This window comes from Manis javanica, chromosome 3 (genome assembly GCF_040802235.1).
Source record: "Manis javanica isolate MJ-LG chromosome 3, MJ_LKY, whole genome shotgun sequence".
Taxonomy (NCBI): Eukaryota; Metazoa; Chordata; class Mammalia; order Pholidota; family Manidae; genus Manis; species Manis javanica.
Window position 1 is genome coordinate 146,834,258 of NC_133158.1, and position 16,619 is coordinate 146,850,876.

At 32.6% G+C, this 16,619-nt stretch overlaps 1 protein-coding gene across 4 annotated transcripts in view; it reads right to left on the bottom strand.

The window, feature by feature from the left end:
* Positions 1-16,619, bottom strand: part of LEKR1 (leucine, glutamate and lysine rich 1) — a 191,223-nt gene that overhangs the window by 92,113 nt on the left and 82,491 nt on the right. For 2 of the 4 annotated variants that reach the window (XM_073232180.1, XM_073232179.1), the window contains exons 4-5: positions 11,914-12,033; positions 4,408-4,583 (exon numbers count right to left, since the gene is read on the bottom strand). In XM_073232180.1, the coding sequence (XP_073088281.1) occupies positions 4,408-4,583; positions 11,914-12,033 (296 nt within the window). Of the gene's footprint in view, positions 1-4,407; positions 4,584-11,913; positions 12,034-12,862; positions 12,936-14,177; positions 14,461-16,619 lie in introns of all 4 variants that reach the window. The other 2 variants (XM_073232181.1, XM_036997927.2) reach the window with 2 other exon arrangements.

A 16,619-nucleotide genomic window follows, 5' to 3' on the forward strand; every position in this document is an offset into this window, starting at 1 on the left:
GTTCAGTGACCATTGTGGGTTGATATGGAAATAAAAGTACACTCAAATTTTAATACTGAGATTGCTAATAATTTTTATCTGCCTTTTTTAAACGTAATGAGTATTTTCTATGTGTTTTTGGTAATGCACATGTATTACTTCTATAATCTGGGGAGAGGGAGTAAGGATAAAGGAGAGCCCTTTTTTATGAGCTACACTTGCCTGAAAGCCAGGGGTTACTAACAGTAATAAAACTGTAATCTGATTTTTCAGCCAGTGAGTGCATTGGACCTTTCAATGCCCTTCCACTGACTTCTCAGCATGTGCATATGTGCACTGGAGGAGTCTTTTCCCTGGAATAGAAGCAGCACTGCCACCTGGGAGTTATGCCAAGCTTCCTCACTCCCTGAATGGGCAATTCTGAAGCATGTGTTTTAAACCATTCTTCAGAGTTTCCTCATGGGATTAAGCTACAGTTGCCCATTGCTATAGGGCAAACTTTGTTAACTGCCTTTCCTTTCCTATATCTGGATTACTTTCATTTGCCAAATAAACTATCTGCACTCATATCTTTGATTTAATGAACTAAGACACTAGCATATATGTAATATTTCATTTATATTAATATTGATTTCAAAAACATCACTGAATTAAAAAAGCAATTTTAATGTATACCTACAAAAATACTATCTATGTAAAATTTGAAATTTAATGTAGAAATAATATAATTCATACATGCACACATATTAGAGTTTAAACAATTATATTTGAAATACAATATTTTTTCTTTTTCAAAAAGTATTTAAAAATGACAATTTTTTGTAGTGAGAACACGGTTGTTTTAAGTCATCTGCATTTGTCTAAATTCAATTCTTAAAATTAATTAAAAATTTTAAAAGAACATTGCCACAAAGTCATTTCTGAAGGCATGTAACAATTCAATTATGAAATTGAAGTTGTATGCCTAGAATTTTCTTTTATCTAATATTTAACTAAGAAAAATATTAAATATGCAGAAAAGTTGGAAGAACTGTACAGTGAACAAAATATACACACCACCTAGATTCTTCAATTAACACTTTGTTATTTTGCTTTATCATATAGCTTATCCATCTATTTGTCTAATATTTTTATGCATTTCAAGATAAGTTGTAGACATCAGTATACTTCAACTTCTAAACACTTCAGTATGCATTAAATTAGCATTAAATAAGTATTTTTGAGTATAATTTACCTACAAAGAAATGCACAAATCTCAAATGCACCATTAGATAAGTTTTGACAAATGCATCCACTATGTAACCCAAACCCCCATCAAGATAGAGAGAATTATCATTATCAGAGAAAGTGCCCTTGTGCCCCTTTTCCAGTTAATTCTCCCCTCCAAGGTAACTACACTCTGATTTCTTTCCACTATAGATTATTTTTGCTTATTTTAGAACATCATATAAATGGAATCATACAATATGTATTATTTGTGTAAGGCCATTTTAGGTAGCATTATATTTTTGAGCTTTACCCAAATTACTACATTGTCTGCAGTTCATTCTATATTCCATTGTTTGCTTTTTTTTGACAATAAATTCTATTAAAGTCCTTCTTGGTTTTTTCCAGTTTAACACTATTTTCAATAAAGCTTGAAAAAAACTGCTGAATAATTCTTAAACAAATATTTTTATGGATATATGTTTTCCTCTTTAGGATGTACAAATACCAAAGAGAAGAATTTCAGGATCATCAGATAGTTGTACCTTCAGTTTTATAAAAAACTTGTCATATCTTTTTTCAGAGTAGATATGTAGCATTTTATATTCTCACCACTTTGATTTAGAGCTCCAGTTGCTCTTCTTCCTCACCAACATTTGCTGTTTTCAGTCTTTTCATTTTAACTATCTGATAGGTATTTACTGGCGACATCTACATTTTCTTTATGACTGATAGTGTTGAGCAGTTTTTCATGTCCTCATTGCCCACTTGTGTATCTATCCTTGTAAAGTGTCTGCTCAAATCCTTTGGTCATTTTTGATTGGATTGTTTGTCCTTTTGTTACTCACTTTTATTCTTGTAACAGCAGGACTTTGTCATATGGTATTAAATATTTTCTCTCTGCCTCACTGCTTAATTTTCTTTGTGGCATCGTTGGATGAACAGGAGTTTTTAATTTTGATGAATTCTAATTCATCAATTTTGGGTCTTTTGTAGTTCTTCTGTGTCCTGTCCAAGAAACCTTCATTTATGACCAATTCATGGAGATAATTTCCTATGTTTCTTCTTTATAGTTTTAGCTTTCATACTTAGTTATATTATTTATCTTGAATTAATTTTTAGACACAATGTGATGTAGGAGTTGAGGTATATTTTCCCTTATGGGTAGTCAGCTGTTCTAGAACAATTTGTTGAAAGACTTTGCTTTTCCCATTTGATTATTTTGGTGCTTTAGTCAACAATGAAATAATCTCATAAATAGGGGTCATTTGCTAAGCTCTTTTGTTCCATATCTATTGTTGGTCCATATACCACTACTATACTGACGTGATTACTGTGACTTTATAATAAATCTTTAAGTCAGGTGATTTTTTTTAATTCAAAGAAAAAAGACAGTCTTTTATATTTACCCATATTTATCATTTATGGTGCATTTTCATTCTTCCTATGGATGCTAGGGCTCTGTTAATTATTTTAGAGTGTTTATTTTACCTCTTCAAAGTGAACAATTTCTACTGATCTTAAAGTTCACTGATTCTTTTTTCTGTAATCACAATGTGCTATAAAGTTCACACAGCAAATTTTTATTTCACATATTATATTTTTCAATATGTGATGATTTCAAAGTTCCAATTTTTAATAGTTTCTTGCTGAGAATTTCTATCTTTTAATTCATTTCTTTCATGAATTTATCATTTATTAATTTATATCATTATATCAATTATATCATTTATATCATCATTTGAAACAGCTGATTTGAAATCCTGGTCAGCTAACTGTATGTGAATAAACTTAGGGGTGGAATCTACTACGTATTCTTTTAAGTATGGACAATATTCTCCTGTTTCTTCCAAGATCAAATAATTTTGGATTGTATCCTGAACATTGTGAATGTTATATTATGGAGAATCTGGATTCTGTTATGTCCTACCAAAGAGTATTGATTTTTTTTTGTATTGCTTTAACAAGCAGTTAACTTGGTTAAACTCAAACTATAAAATGTGTCTCCCCATTTTACAGCTAAAATATCAATTACTTTAACTTAGGTGGGCTGCTTAAAGTCTTCCATGTGAGCTTATATTTCAGGGATAAGCCAGAGATTTGGGAAGAGTTTATATACAAAATCACCTCTCCTCCTCTATCTCTTTTCTGGCTATTTTCTGACTTCTCAGGAGTTGGAGCTGCCTTAATCTCTGTTCTCCAGTCTTGAAGTCAAAAAAGACTAGAGATTTTAGCTTCCCTGCATGGAACACACTGTACCCTACCCTTAATCTAATAGCCTTAAAAACACAAAAAACAATAAACAAAGCAAAACAGGGAACTCACCCAGAGCCATTCCCTTACTGAAAAAAAAATTTTTTTAATGGAATTTTTTAGATCAGTTTTAGGTTCATAGCAAAATTAAGCAGGAAGTCCAGTGAATTCCCATATAACCTCTGCTCCCACATATGCAGTTTCCTCCACCATTAACATCCTGCACCAATGGTACATCTCTTGTAATCAGTGACCCTATAATGACACATCATTACCACCTGCAGACAACAGTTTACATTATTAGGATTCCCTCTTGTACATTCTATAGGTTTTGACAAATGCATAATGATACGTATCCATCATCAGAGTATCATAAAAAATATTTTCACTGTCTTGAAAATCCTCTATGCTGCACTTATTCATCCATCCTTCCCACCACAGCAACCACTTATCTCTTTTCTATTTCCATAATTTTACCTTTTCCAGAAAGTCATTTAGTTGGAATCATATGCTATGTAACCTCTTCAGATTGGCTTCTTTCACTTAGTAATAGGCCTTCTTTCCACTTTGGACATCTCTTCCTTATGTGCTTGGTTTTAGTCACTCTACAGTGTTTTCAGGTAATAATTTTGTCCAGAATTTATTGTTGTTTTCTGTGGCAAGTCTTATCTAATATGAGCTACTCAGCCATCAAGTTTTAAAATACAGATTGGTATATTTAATGGAAATAACCAGACCTCTGACCGCAGCTCAAGATACATCTATCATAGGTTATTTTAGATCAGCCTATAATTATTAAATTTTAGGTTCAAGTAGATCACAATGGCCATCTAGTCCACCAGCCAATAACGAGTTTAAAAGTTAACCTTAAGTCCCATTACATAAAGTGAAATACTGTTTCATTACTTATGAGGTAGCATTTACAAAGAAACAAAACAGATGATTATGTTTTAATTATTTGTAACAAACCTGTCAAGGCTGTTTCACTTATGGATTTAATTTGTAGAAAAACTCCTCCTTTCAGTGAAGTCCAGTTTTGAAAATTATCACATACTTCATTTTTAATACTGGTTAGCTCCCTTTTAACAAAAGTAAGTAATGAAAGAGTCTTATTCCAGAAATATTTATACTCTGCCAATCTTTGACTGTAAAGTAGTAAAAAAAAAATTAGTATTTAAATAAATAGCAAGCATAATAACAAATACTTCTCTGAAAAATAGTTGTCTTTAGAAAATAGTTTTAGAGTAACCATATAATCTACTCTCTAAATAGAGACAATTTTGAAAGTGAAAGGAAGTGCTATTTGTATTTTGCTGAGATGACAGAAATAAATTGGGACTATCCCAGGAAAACTGAGGTATATGTTTGCCCCAACTCATTTCCATTGTGTTACTATTTTAACTATAAAGATACCTATTTCCATACACATTTATTCTACTAACCTCTTTAACAGCAAACATTCAGGGAAGAAAATTTAGGTCAAAAGTTACTTAGAGAGCCAAAATGAGAAATCTCAGATTCTTAGCATTCTTCCTTCATACCATGGTACTACATGGAGTATAAAATCTGAGGTTAATAACAGATAAAACCTTTCAAAGTGAGGGATCCAGTGCTTTTGCTTCATGAAATGCCACAGCTCAAAGAAATCATGTATTTATTGCCATCTCAGTGATTTTATTACTTCAGATGTCCTGGATATAATTTACCTAATAACTGAGCAAGGCGCAGATGTAGATTTGGGAATTATGAGCAAAAATGATGACTGAAGATATGGGAGTGTAATTATTTGATTAGTATTTATCTCCCTGAGTAGACTAAGATCTATAATGCAAGGACTACATCTGTCTTGTTCATTGCAGTCTCCCTAGCACCTTACATAGTACCTATTTAACAAATACTGATGAATGAATGAATGAAAATAATAGATTCCTCAGAGGAATGAAGATAAAACAGTAGACAACACTAATATTTATGGCACAAAATCAGAGAAAAATCCCTCAAAGGAGAGTAGGGAGGTGCAATCAGTAAGGTAGATGAAAAACCAAAAGAGTAACACCAGAAAACCAGGGGATAAGAGAATTTAAAGAAGAAAGTGGAGGTCAGTAGTTGAGATGTCAGACAATGGCTGAGCACAAAGGCCTCAGGTGATTTCAGAGAAATGCATTAGGTAGGAAGGCCCTGAGCAGTAAAGCAGAAGTGAGAAAACAGTCAGTTATATGATACCAACAATCAAGAACCTTAACTGAGGCAGCAAAGAGAGAAAGAGGAAGAGGGAGAGTAGAGTGGTTTGTTAGGTTGGGAGACACCTGGGTGTGTACACAGCTGAGCAGATAGTATGAGTGCAGGCACAGAGGTTAAAACACAGACAAGAGATGCCATCATTTTTGTGCAAAGCCCTAAAAGCAACAGATGTAAAGTGGAGGCTGAAAGATTAGCCTTCACCAGGAAGAAGGGTGGTATCATTCTGTGCGGTACTTAAAGTCTGAGTGACCAGAGTCAAAATGGATGCCTCAATCCACACACAATTCAGGGAGCTAAGAGAGACATGGATCTCAAAAAGCAGAGAAACAGTCCAAATAGATTACTAAGTCAAAGGGACCAAAAGTAAGGATGAGAATTCTGAACGTGGAGCCAGAAACTGGTAAGGTAGGGAGATGAGAGCTATGAAGTCAGTCAAGGTTAAGGCGCTAATGGGCCCAGTGTAAGGCAGCTGCTGAGAGCTGACCATGTACATGAGGAGTCAGGGCCTACTGGGATATTTAACAGAAGACTGGATGTGGATGAAGGTACCTCTGTAGGGGGAAAGGCAGGAAACAGAATATTAAACTAAGTTAACTAAGAGCAGATCCATATTTTGTGGGTCCTAAATCTTAAATAATTGGTTATAGTCGTGGGGCTTTCTTGAAAAAATGAATACAAAAATGATGACTGTAAAATTAGGTTTAAAAGTGTGCAATTATTTATAGAATGAGATAAATCATTACACATAAAATTTTACAAGTTGATAAATGCCATCAATATCACAAAATAGAGGGAAGCAATATAACTTTTTAATAAGTATCAGCTCTGCAATATTTCTTTGCCTATGATTTTTGGCTACATACTCTACAAGCATCTCTTCATATGAGGGCCATTTTATAACACTTTATGTGGAATGAATATAAAGATTATATTCATCCTTTCATCTATCATGGCCATTTGTTTTTTATTATTGGTAGTTTTGAAAGATTCTTTCAGGTTCATAGCTCATTGGTAGTGTCATATAAATATTAAGTATGGTCAAATTTGGAAAAATCCTTATCCAATTTTTTTCATATATTATCATAAGATTTTTGGCATTTCAAGTTTTCTTGGAAAGTGACTAATCTTTAATTGTCTTTAAAATGATGAAACTCATGAACCGATTTATCTTAAATGTCTTTGAAGTAGTATAATATTATTTTTGTTATATTTAGTGACATTAGTAGTTTTTGTCAAATTAGCAAGAAAGATTTAAATTTTTCTCCAATGCATTCAAATAATTAACTCCTCTTCATTGAATGGATTGTGAAATAATCCAAGAGCTTTTATTGACAATGTCTCTTTCTCTTAATGAGTATGCTTCTGATGTAGTCTGAAAAAATTGGTACAATTTGTTTCTTCATGCCAGAATAATTTCTATGGCTTAAATTGCTCATCTTTATTGCTTTTATTCTAGTAATTTAAAAAAATTCATATACATCCAAATTTGTAGCCTGCAATATCTTGCTTCCATTACTGAAGCTTTCTAAAATTTGTTTCCCAATGGAAGTTATAATAGTGTATCCCCAATTCAACTTTTTCTTACTCAGATCCTCCAAATGCTTGTGACTATTCCAATGGTATACCAACATCAGAGGTGTAAGAGGGGAAATCAGAGTGGAAAAAGACAGAATAAAACTAATTACAATTAAACCATCTTACTTTTGCCAGGGGTCTTCTTGGAACCTTCAAAAGGTTCCTGAGTGAGGGGTTCTAAAACTTAAGCATATCTGATTCATGGCAAATCTGCCTGTGTTGATAACCTTAACTTTCTGTGTGAAATATGAGGTGAGACACAGCTGCCCAGAGTAGCACAGTGGAGTCTAAGCAGAATAGTGAGGATTTAGAATAGTACTAGAAAAATTAGGGCCTGGTGTTTAACAACCTGTATGTAGGTATCAACACTAGAATTTTAAGGGTAATTACAATGAAATGAGCAGAGATAAAAGGAGTTAGTAGACACCTCTAGGTAGAAACTTCCTCTACGTTGAATACCCTAAGGCATACACATACAGTAGAAAAAATAAATGGTTTCATCAAAGTCACAGGACACATGATCTATATGGAAAAATCAATTTTATGTCTGTACATTAGCAACGACCAATTCCAAAAATAAAATTAACAATCCACTCATAATAACATCAAAACGAAGAATGAATATACATAGAAAAAATTTTAATTAAAGGAATGCAAAACTTGTATGCTAAAGGCAAAACATCTCTCTCAGGACTAAAAATCTCAATGGAATGATATACTATGTTCATGGGTTGAAAGATTCAATGTTCTTAAAATGGAAATTATCCCCTAATTTATCTTTAAATTCAATGCTAATACCTATCAAAACCCCAACAGGCTATTTTGCAGAAATTGACAAACTGATCGTAAAATTCATATGGAAATGCAAGGGACCCAGAATAGCCAAAACAATCTTGAAAACAAAGAAATTTGGAGGAATTACATTTCTTGACTTCAAAATTTAATAAAAACTGCAGTACTCAGGAGAATGTGGTATGGACATAAGAAAAGACATACAAATTAATGGAATAAAATAGCCTGAAAACAATTCCCTGCATTCATGGTGCATTGATTTTAGGTAAAGATACCCAGACATTTCAATATGGAAAAACTGTCTTAAACAAATAGTGCCAGAACAATTGAACATCCACATGAAAAAGATGAATTTAGATACTTCCATTACATAATTCACAAAGTTAATTCAAAATGATTCACAGACCTAAATGCAAAAACTAAAAACTATAAAACTTTTAGAATTACAGGAGAAAAAATCTTTGTGACCTCTAGTTAGGCAGAGGTCTTAGACACATTACCAAATGCTCAGTCCAAAAAAGAAAACATTGATAAATTATATTTCATTAAAAATAACAACTTTTGCCCTTCAAAGGATGCCATTATGAAAATTAAAATAGAGTCACACACTGGGAGAAAATATTTGCAAATCATATTTCAAATATAGGACTTTAACCAAAATACATAAAGAACTCTTACAACCCTATAACACAAAAACAAGCCAATGAAAAATTCGGCAGAGTATTTTAATGGATATTTCACCAAATAACTAGGCAAAAAGTTAATAAGCACATGAAAAGATGCTCAACATCATTGATCATTTGGAAAACACAAATCAAAGCCACGGTGATATACTATTTCATACCGACTAGAATGGCTTAAATAAAAAAAGATTGACAATAAGAAGTACTAGCAGAAAATACAGAGATCCTAAATCCTCATTCCTCGAAGGAATGTAAAATGGTGCAGCCACTTGGGAAATACTCTGGCAGTTTCTTAAAAACTTAAATATAAATTTACCATGTGATTCAGTAATACCACACATAGGGACATAAGAGAAATGAAATATGCACCCACACAAATGCTCATACATGAATGTTTATAATAGCATTATTAATAAGCACTAACAAGCAGAAACAATCCAAATATCCATCAACTGGTACATGGATAAATAAAATGTGGTATATTCATACTATGGAATATTATTTAGCAATAAAAAGGAATGCAGTATTGATGCATGATACAACAGGATGAACCTCAAAAATGTGAGTGAAAGAAACCTCATGCAAAAAACCACATATTGTACAATTCCATATATCCAAAATGTCCAGAAAAATACAAATCTATGGAAGTAGGTTAGTGGTTGCCTAGGACTGGTGCTAAAAGCAGAGACTGATTGCAAATGGCAGAAGGATCTTTTTGGTGTGACTCAAATATTCTAATATTAGATGTGGTAAAGTTTGCACAACTCAGTAGGTTTACTAAAAATCATTATTTTGTCCACTTAAAATGGGTGGATTTTGTACTTTATGTATGTACTTATATCACAATAAAGCTAAATAAATACTTATGTATGTACTTAAATAGATGTGAGGTGATAAACTATGGGATCAAAGCTGGGAAACAAAGTAAAGCCAGAAAATGGTTGGAAAAAAAAATAGTGGAAGCCTAAATGAGGCTGAGCAGTTAGCATTAAAGTGAGAGGGCTGTGAGAGATTTGGGGGCTTGGCAGTGAAAATTTCAGAGGTGACGGTCTAGATTTACAAATAAGAAAAATTAAAGCACAAATGCTTTATATTTCAAACAATTTATAAAAGATTCACAATAGGAATCTTCTAAAAGTAAACACTGCTAAAATATTTCAAATATGGATTGATTTGGAATTTGGATTTATATACCATTTTACGTGAAGTAAAGTATACCTATATTACATATGTTTCTAGTGTTTATTTTACAGGTCCTCTAAATATAATTTCCATTCTCAAGAGACATTTTCTTCTGAATAACCGATGTGCTGAATCAACTGAGGCACACTACACCTACTCTTGATCACTCCCTTGCAAGAGACAGGTTGGAAATGATGTCAGGAAAACATAGAGCATGAAGAACACTTTGCTGGAGGCTAGGTAATTAAACCCAATTGCAATTAAATAAATGAGAGAATAATTTAAAAAGAGCACTGTGACTCAGAGACATAGTTCATTTATCTATTGAGAGTTCTTTTTGGGCTTCATAAATAAAGATGATTACACCTGAGTAGCTAAAGCTCATGCATCTTTACCAAATTAAGAGAGAATATAAGCTCCTTTTGTTTATCCACAGAAATCACTGTTTTACATTCTAATAAATATTTTTTAAATAATCAATAAACTAGTGTAAAATAAACTTTTAGTAATGCAACAAAATCACTGAAATCTACAACCTTTGTTTTGATTTTCTTTTCACCAGACTACCTTTTCCTATGTAAAGTACCTATGAGTGAGAGTAACTATCTTTGTTTGTCTCTCACAAACTTTGATTTATACTAAGTATCCAGTTGGGTGGTCACTTCCAAAATTGTTTTTAGTAAGTGCTACTTTTTTGCATGAATGAGATCCTAGACTTCCAATTTGTGTTCTTATAGCTAAAAATATATAAAAATCACAGATCTTTTGAAAACATTTGAAAAAAATAAGCAATTAAAAGTATAACTCAGAATGACAAAATTAGAACTAGAATAAACTAACAATTAAATATGTATGTCTAAGTTTTTTCAAAAGCATACAATATACTAAAAATCACATGTAAAATATGAACAATGAAAATTAATTGTATCTGTCCATAATATCTTGAAGCAGAATTATTATTTAATCTAGTCCTGGTATAACCTTAAAAAATTAGTCAATCCTATCATCCATGATAGCATTAGTGGATAAAACAAATGGGATTTCATTAGCAGACTGGGCCAAAGCTACTGTAGGAACAAAGACTGAACACTGATGATCCTGACTAAAATAATAGAGTTGGGATCACCTGGATGATATTCTGCCAGTTGAATAACAGATTTCAAGGAAAGGGCAGAGATTTTAGATGACTCTGTGGCATCTTACTACACTGATGGACTGTGACTGCAATGGGCTATGGGGGGGACTTGATAATATGGGTCAATGTAGCAACCACATTGTTTTTCATGTAAAAATTTCATAAGAGTGTACATCAACAATACCTCAATAAAAAAATTAAAAAAATAAAGCAAAGGATCAGTCCAAAAAAAGGGAGAAGATAACATTCAAAATATTCATCTGGTGTATTTTTTTAGTCACCCTGAACCTGTGGCTATTTATAATGTTCATTTAACTTATTTCCCTTTTCTAAATCCTAAAAATTACTCAATTTGAAAAGGAATCATTCTTTATGATGTTTTCAATATATTCAATTGCATTTTTATTAAAGAAAATGTACTTCGTAGTCTCTTTCAAACACTGGGCTTTACCTCTAGATATTATATACCTTCCAAAGATTATATAACAGCAGAATTAACACCAGTTATGCTGGATATTTTTAAGATACCATGATTTGGAAAGTTTCTCTATTACTTTTTGTGTCAAGGGACTATATCAGTCAGGGAATCAAACACACCAGGAAACAAAAAAGAGGAAAGTGAATTGGTTACTGTGCTTTTATTTGAGTATCACTGCAAAATAAGAACAAGGTGTTTTTCTGATTTAAATTTTAAAATAAACCTATTCAATTGAAATAATGGTTAAAAAAAAGTGAAGTTGTTTCCATTTTTTTCAACCACACTGAATACAGAAACTATATTACTAAAATGTGTTTGAATGTTTATAATGTTAGTATTAAATATATCTTTTCAATCTTTAGTTTTCAATTCTTTAATGATAATCTTACCTCAAGATTTGTGATTGTCTCTGTTTAATTTTTAACTCTTCTTGAGACTGACTCAGTTCTTTCTGTACTCTCTGAAATTCACTTTGTTGACTTTTTAACTGCATGCTTGCATGTTGAATTCTGAAAATATAAACAAACAACATCCATTCCAAGTTTAAATTCCCTTATGAGTACTTTGTTAAATTAAATTTTAAATGCCCTTTTAATACAAATAAATTAAAGAAGAACACTATGCATGTTTATATATGCTAAATGAATACACAAAAAATATGGAGAGACACATATAAAATAGGTATTATCCCTGGGGTGGAGAGTGGAACTGATGGGCATGGGAAAAGCAAGGAATATTGAAGGGAGGCATAATTTTTACTCTGTTTCTTTTGCACTGTTTGAATTTTTACAATGAACATGTATTTTTACATGAAATAATTAAAATGTACCTAAACAAATAGAAATTTAATTTTCATTAAGTACATGTACACAATTTAAAATGTAGAACATTACTAACAGTCATAAGAAAAAATAGTAATAATTTTCTTTTACCCCAGATTCCACTGCCCCAAACAAGTACTTCCAATTTTTTTTTCACTAAATATTGTCTAGTATATTACAAATCAATTAAGATCTGGTTTTGCTACATGTGAGACCTGAACATGATGGCTTAAATGTACAAGAGTATATTGTTCTTGCATAAGACAAATGTACTGGTAGCCAGTCCAGTGGCTTTGTAGTGTCATCAAAGCCACACATTTCTTTCAGTTTTTTTGTATACCATCTTTGGCGGGTGTCCTTTATTTTCACGGACCATGATAGTACCAGAAACCCCAACAATTACTTTCCCATTCCAGACCAGCAGCAATAAAATAATGGCTCTTTGTCCCTCTTAAGGAGGCTCCCTGGAAGTACCACTGAATACTTCTGCTGAACTTACACACATGGCCATACCTACCTACAAGTAAAGCTGGAAAATGTAGCCTTTTAACTGGAAAGATTAGCTCCCAGATGTATCTAGAGTTCTATTACTAGGGAGGAAGGGAGAATGGATGTTAGGGGAGGCAGCTCCCATTCTCTACACAATCCTAATAAGAATTGACCCCCCTACTCATACCTATATACCTACATATTTACACACAAATTGACACACATACACACATACATTCTTCCTCTCCTCATCCTCCCAATATAATTAAATTAACCTTTTTATTCAGGTTTATGTTATTCTTTACGAGTGTGCTACATGTTATATCATGATCACACTTCTTAACTTGTACAACATTTTGTTGTCCTTTGATTAATGAAAATTTCTTTTGCTTCTTAGTTTTCTGTGTACCTATCACTGTCACTTCTTCCAAATCTGAGATGTGTTATTTTCCTCTCTCGATACCTTCAGACACAGCAGGTAACACTTCCACATCAATTCTTTTTCAGGAGACAGAGCCATTCTAGACCTCTCCGTTCCTCTGCTCCAGTCTATTTATGCCCTGGTTCGACTATGCAACTGTCATCCTGGGGCCTCCTCTCCTCACCATTTCAGGAATCGTCCTCAGCTCTCTATCATGTCGAATCTCCTGTATACTGATTCTAAAGTCTCCCCCCTTCTTCATTTACTCTTTTTGGTGGAGTAAATTCTCCAGAAGCTTTTTCTGTGCATGGGAGGCAAATTTGAGAACTTGAATATATGAAAATGTCTAGATAGTTTGGCTCGACACAGAATTATAAATGAGAAAAGTATTTTTTATCAGCAAAGTAAGGCATTGTTGCACTGTTTCCTAATTTCCAGTGCTGCTTCTGAGAAGTTCAAAGACATTCTAATTCTAACCGTCTGATAGGACACTTGGTAGGTCCTCTCCACCCTGCCCTCATCCTAGGGTAGACGTTTTAAAACCTCTCTCTTTTCACTGACTATTCTTAAATTTGATCACAATATATCTTCATGTTTGTCTTTTGTCATCTCCCATGCTGGGCACATATATGTTTGCTATAGAAACTTACGTTCTTTAGTTTCAGGAATTTTCCCCAAGGGAGAATAATTCCTTCCCCTCTATTTTCTGTTTTCCCTCTGGAACATCTTTCTATTATTTTGGATGTGGTACCTCCAGGAGAGATCTGCTACTTTCTTAACTTTTTTTGCCATCATACCAGTTTTGTCATTTTTTTCCTATTTTCATTATCTTCTATCCTGCCTATGAAATGTTAAATTTCTGCTATCACATTTAATTACCAAGAATTATTTCTTATTCTCCAAAAGGCCATCTTTTCACTACCTTTTGTTCTTATTTCATGGATACAATTTCTTCTCTTATTTTTTTTAGGATAATTATACCGATTCTTTTCATATTTTCTTCTTTAAAGCTCATTGCACTGCTTCTGTTCTCTCTAGGGTTTTTTTTTTTTCTTTGCTTCCTTTTGTCTTTCACATTTGTGGCTTCCCTTGAGAGTCTGGAGATTTTTGTTGTCTATTCATTTATGAATGAGGCCCTTAAAGGACAATTGGTCCATTTTCTACAAGTAAAGATGACAAAGGGAGAAACGGGAGTGGGGATGTTTCTAGGTAAAAGAGAAGCAAAATAGTTACAATCAAATATGACATGGATCTTGTATAGAACCAGATTCAAACAAACTGTAACAAAAATTTTTTAATTGAGGAAATTTAATTATGGACTTGGAATTAGATAATACTGAACAACTTGCTAATTTGGGAAGAATAATAAAGAAATAGCACATCACACTGAATTAAACAGGAATGAAAATAGCATGCAGTCTTGAATTTGCCTCAAATTACTTCAGCAAACAAAAAAAGAGACAGATGAAACGCTTCTAAGCAAATCTTGGTAATCTTTGAAACCGTATTCATGGGTATTATAATAATTTATCTTCAAAAAACTAATGAATGAGGTACTAAAATGCTATCTGTAAGCTTCTCTGTGCGTGTAGAAATAGTTAAATAATGAGCTTCTGTGGACAGATCAGGTAGGAAATATCTGCTTTGATAATACCTATGCCATCTGCCAGAGTCAGGACAATTATAAGTCTCTGGGGAGGAATGATGGGAGAGAGGTTCTGAAAGCCTAAGTGCACTTTTTAAATATTTTTACTGAATCCTATTTTCAGCCCTACATTGTGCCCTGACAAGTATTTCTCTTAGCATACTTAGAGAAAAAAAATCAACCAAATGTTTTCAGGAGTCACATCTAAAAACAATAAATTAATAGAGAAGAAAAATCTGTTAAAAGTCAATGAGAGAGAACAAATTAATAATCATAATGGGATGTATTACATTTCTCACAGAAGTGGAATGATCACAATGGCATGAAAAAATAGGTAGAGATATTGAGGATTTCAATAACATAATTAACAAACTTGATGTATATATGTAATTGGAACTTATCTCTAATAATCATTTCTTCCAAATACATCATATAACCACAAAAACTGACCATGTAATGGGCTATAATTGAAAATTTAATATAGTCTTAAAAAGAAAAAAATCATATACTGACATTCATTGCCTACAATTAAAATTACATGAAAAACTTACATAAACAAAAAGGCAGTCAAAAAATCTGCATACATGTAAAGTTAAGCATACATCTAATGATCCTTGGGCCAAAGAGGAAATAAAAGTGGAAATTATAACCTATTTAAAAATAAATGATAATGGAAACACTATATACTAAAGTACTCAGAAGAGAATTTACAGCCTTAAATGTATTCATCAAAAAAAGAATAAATGGCTATTCTGAATGTCATAATCTAAGAGAAAGGGTACAAATGGCAAAAAAAAGAAAAAAACAATGAATGCTCATAAGCAGGGTTACCACAGTAGTAATGAGCACACTCAATGCCCACATCTTGGTTTCTAAATACCATTTTCCAACTAAAGAAACCAAAGCATCTTCCAACTAAAAGAAACCAAAGGACTGGTTGGTTCCAGTGTAGCAGCAGGGATATTTAAGATGTGCCAGAAAGTAAGGAAAATCTCAAAGGAAGATAGGGGCATGTTAAAAGGGCACAAATGCTACCTGAGAGAACTCTTAATGGCCCACATTGGGCAACTAAACAATAAGATAAATAACTATAGTATTGTATTATAACTCACAAAACAAAAGTGAATGAATCCATACTATGTTCATAAATAACTAAATAGATATATAAATAGGAGACAGGAAACAGCTTTTCCTTACAGAGATATTCCAATTAATAAATGTAGAAAGAATGAGAAAAAGAGAAAAACATCATTAGAAGAATACAGTAATAGTTGTTGCAAACAAAACCTACTGATATTTGCTGAAAAGGTGTGTGAAAGTTTAAGGAGAAACAGAATATCTGAGTATTTCAAAGTACCTACACCAAGATATTTATTAATCACAAAGAAAAAATAATAATTTTACAGTGGAGGAACCTGACAAACACCACCTTAGCCAAGTGATCAAGATTAATATCACCTGTGAGGAGACACTGACATCATACACATTCTGATACAATACACTGAGAAGGGTACATTCTTCCCTGCCATTCTTGCCAAATATGAATAATTTCACTATAATTATAAGTAAACATCAGACAAAACAAAATTGAGGGGTATTCTACAAAATAAGTGAAGGAGTCTTCAAAAGTCTCAGGTCAAAGATGAAGATTGAAGAACCATCACAGCTCAAAGAAGACGAAGAAGATATGACCTCTACATGCAATGTCTGATTTCAGAT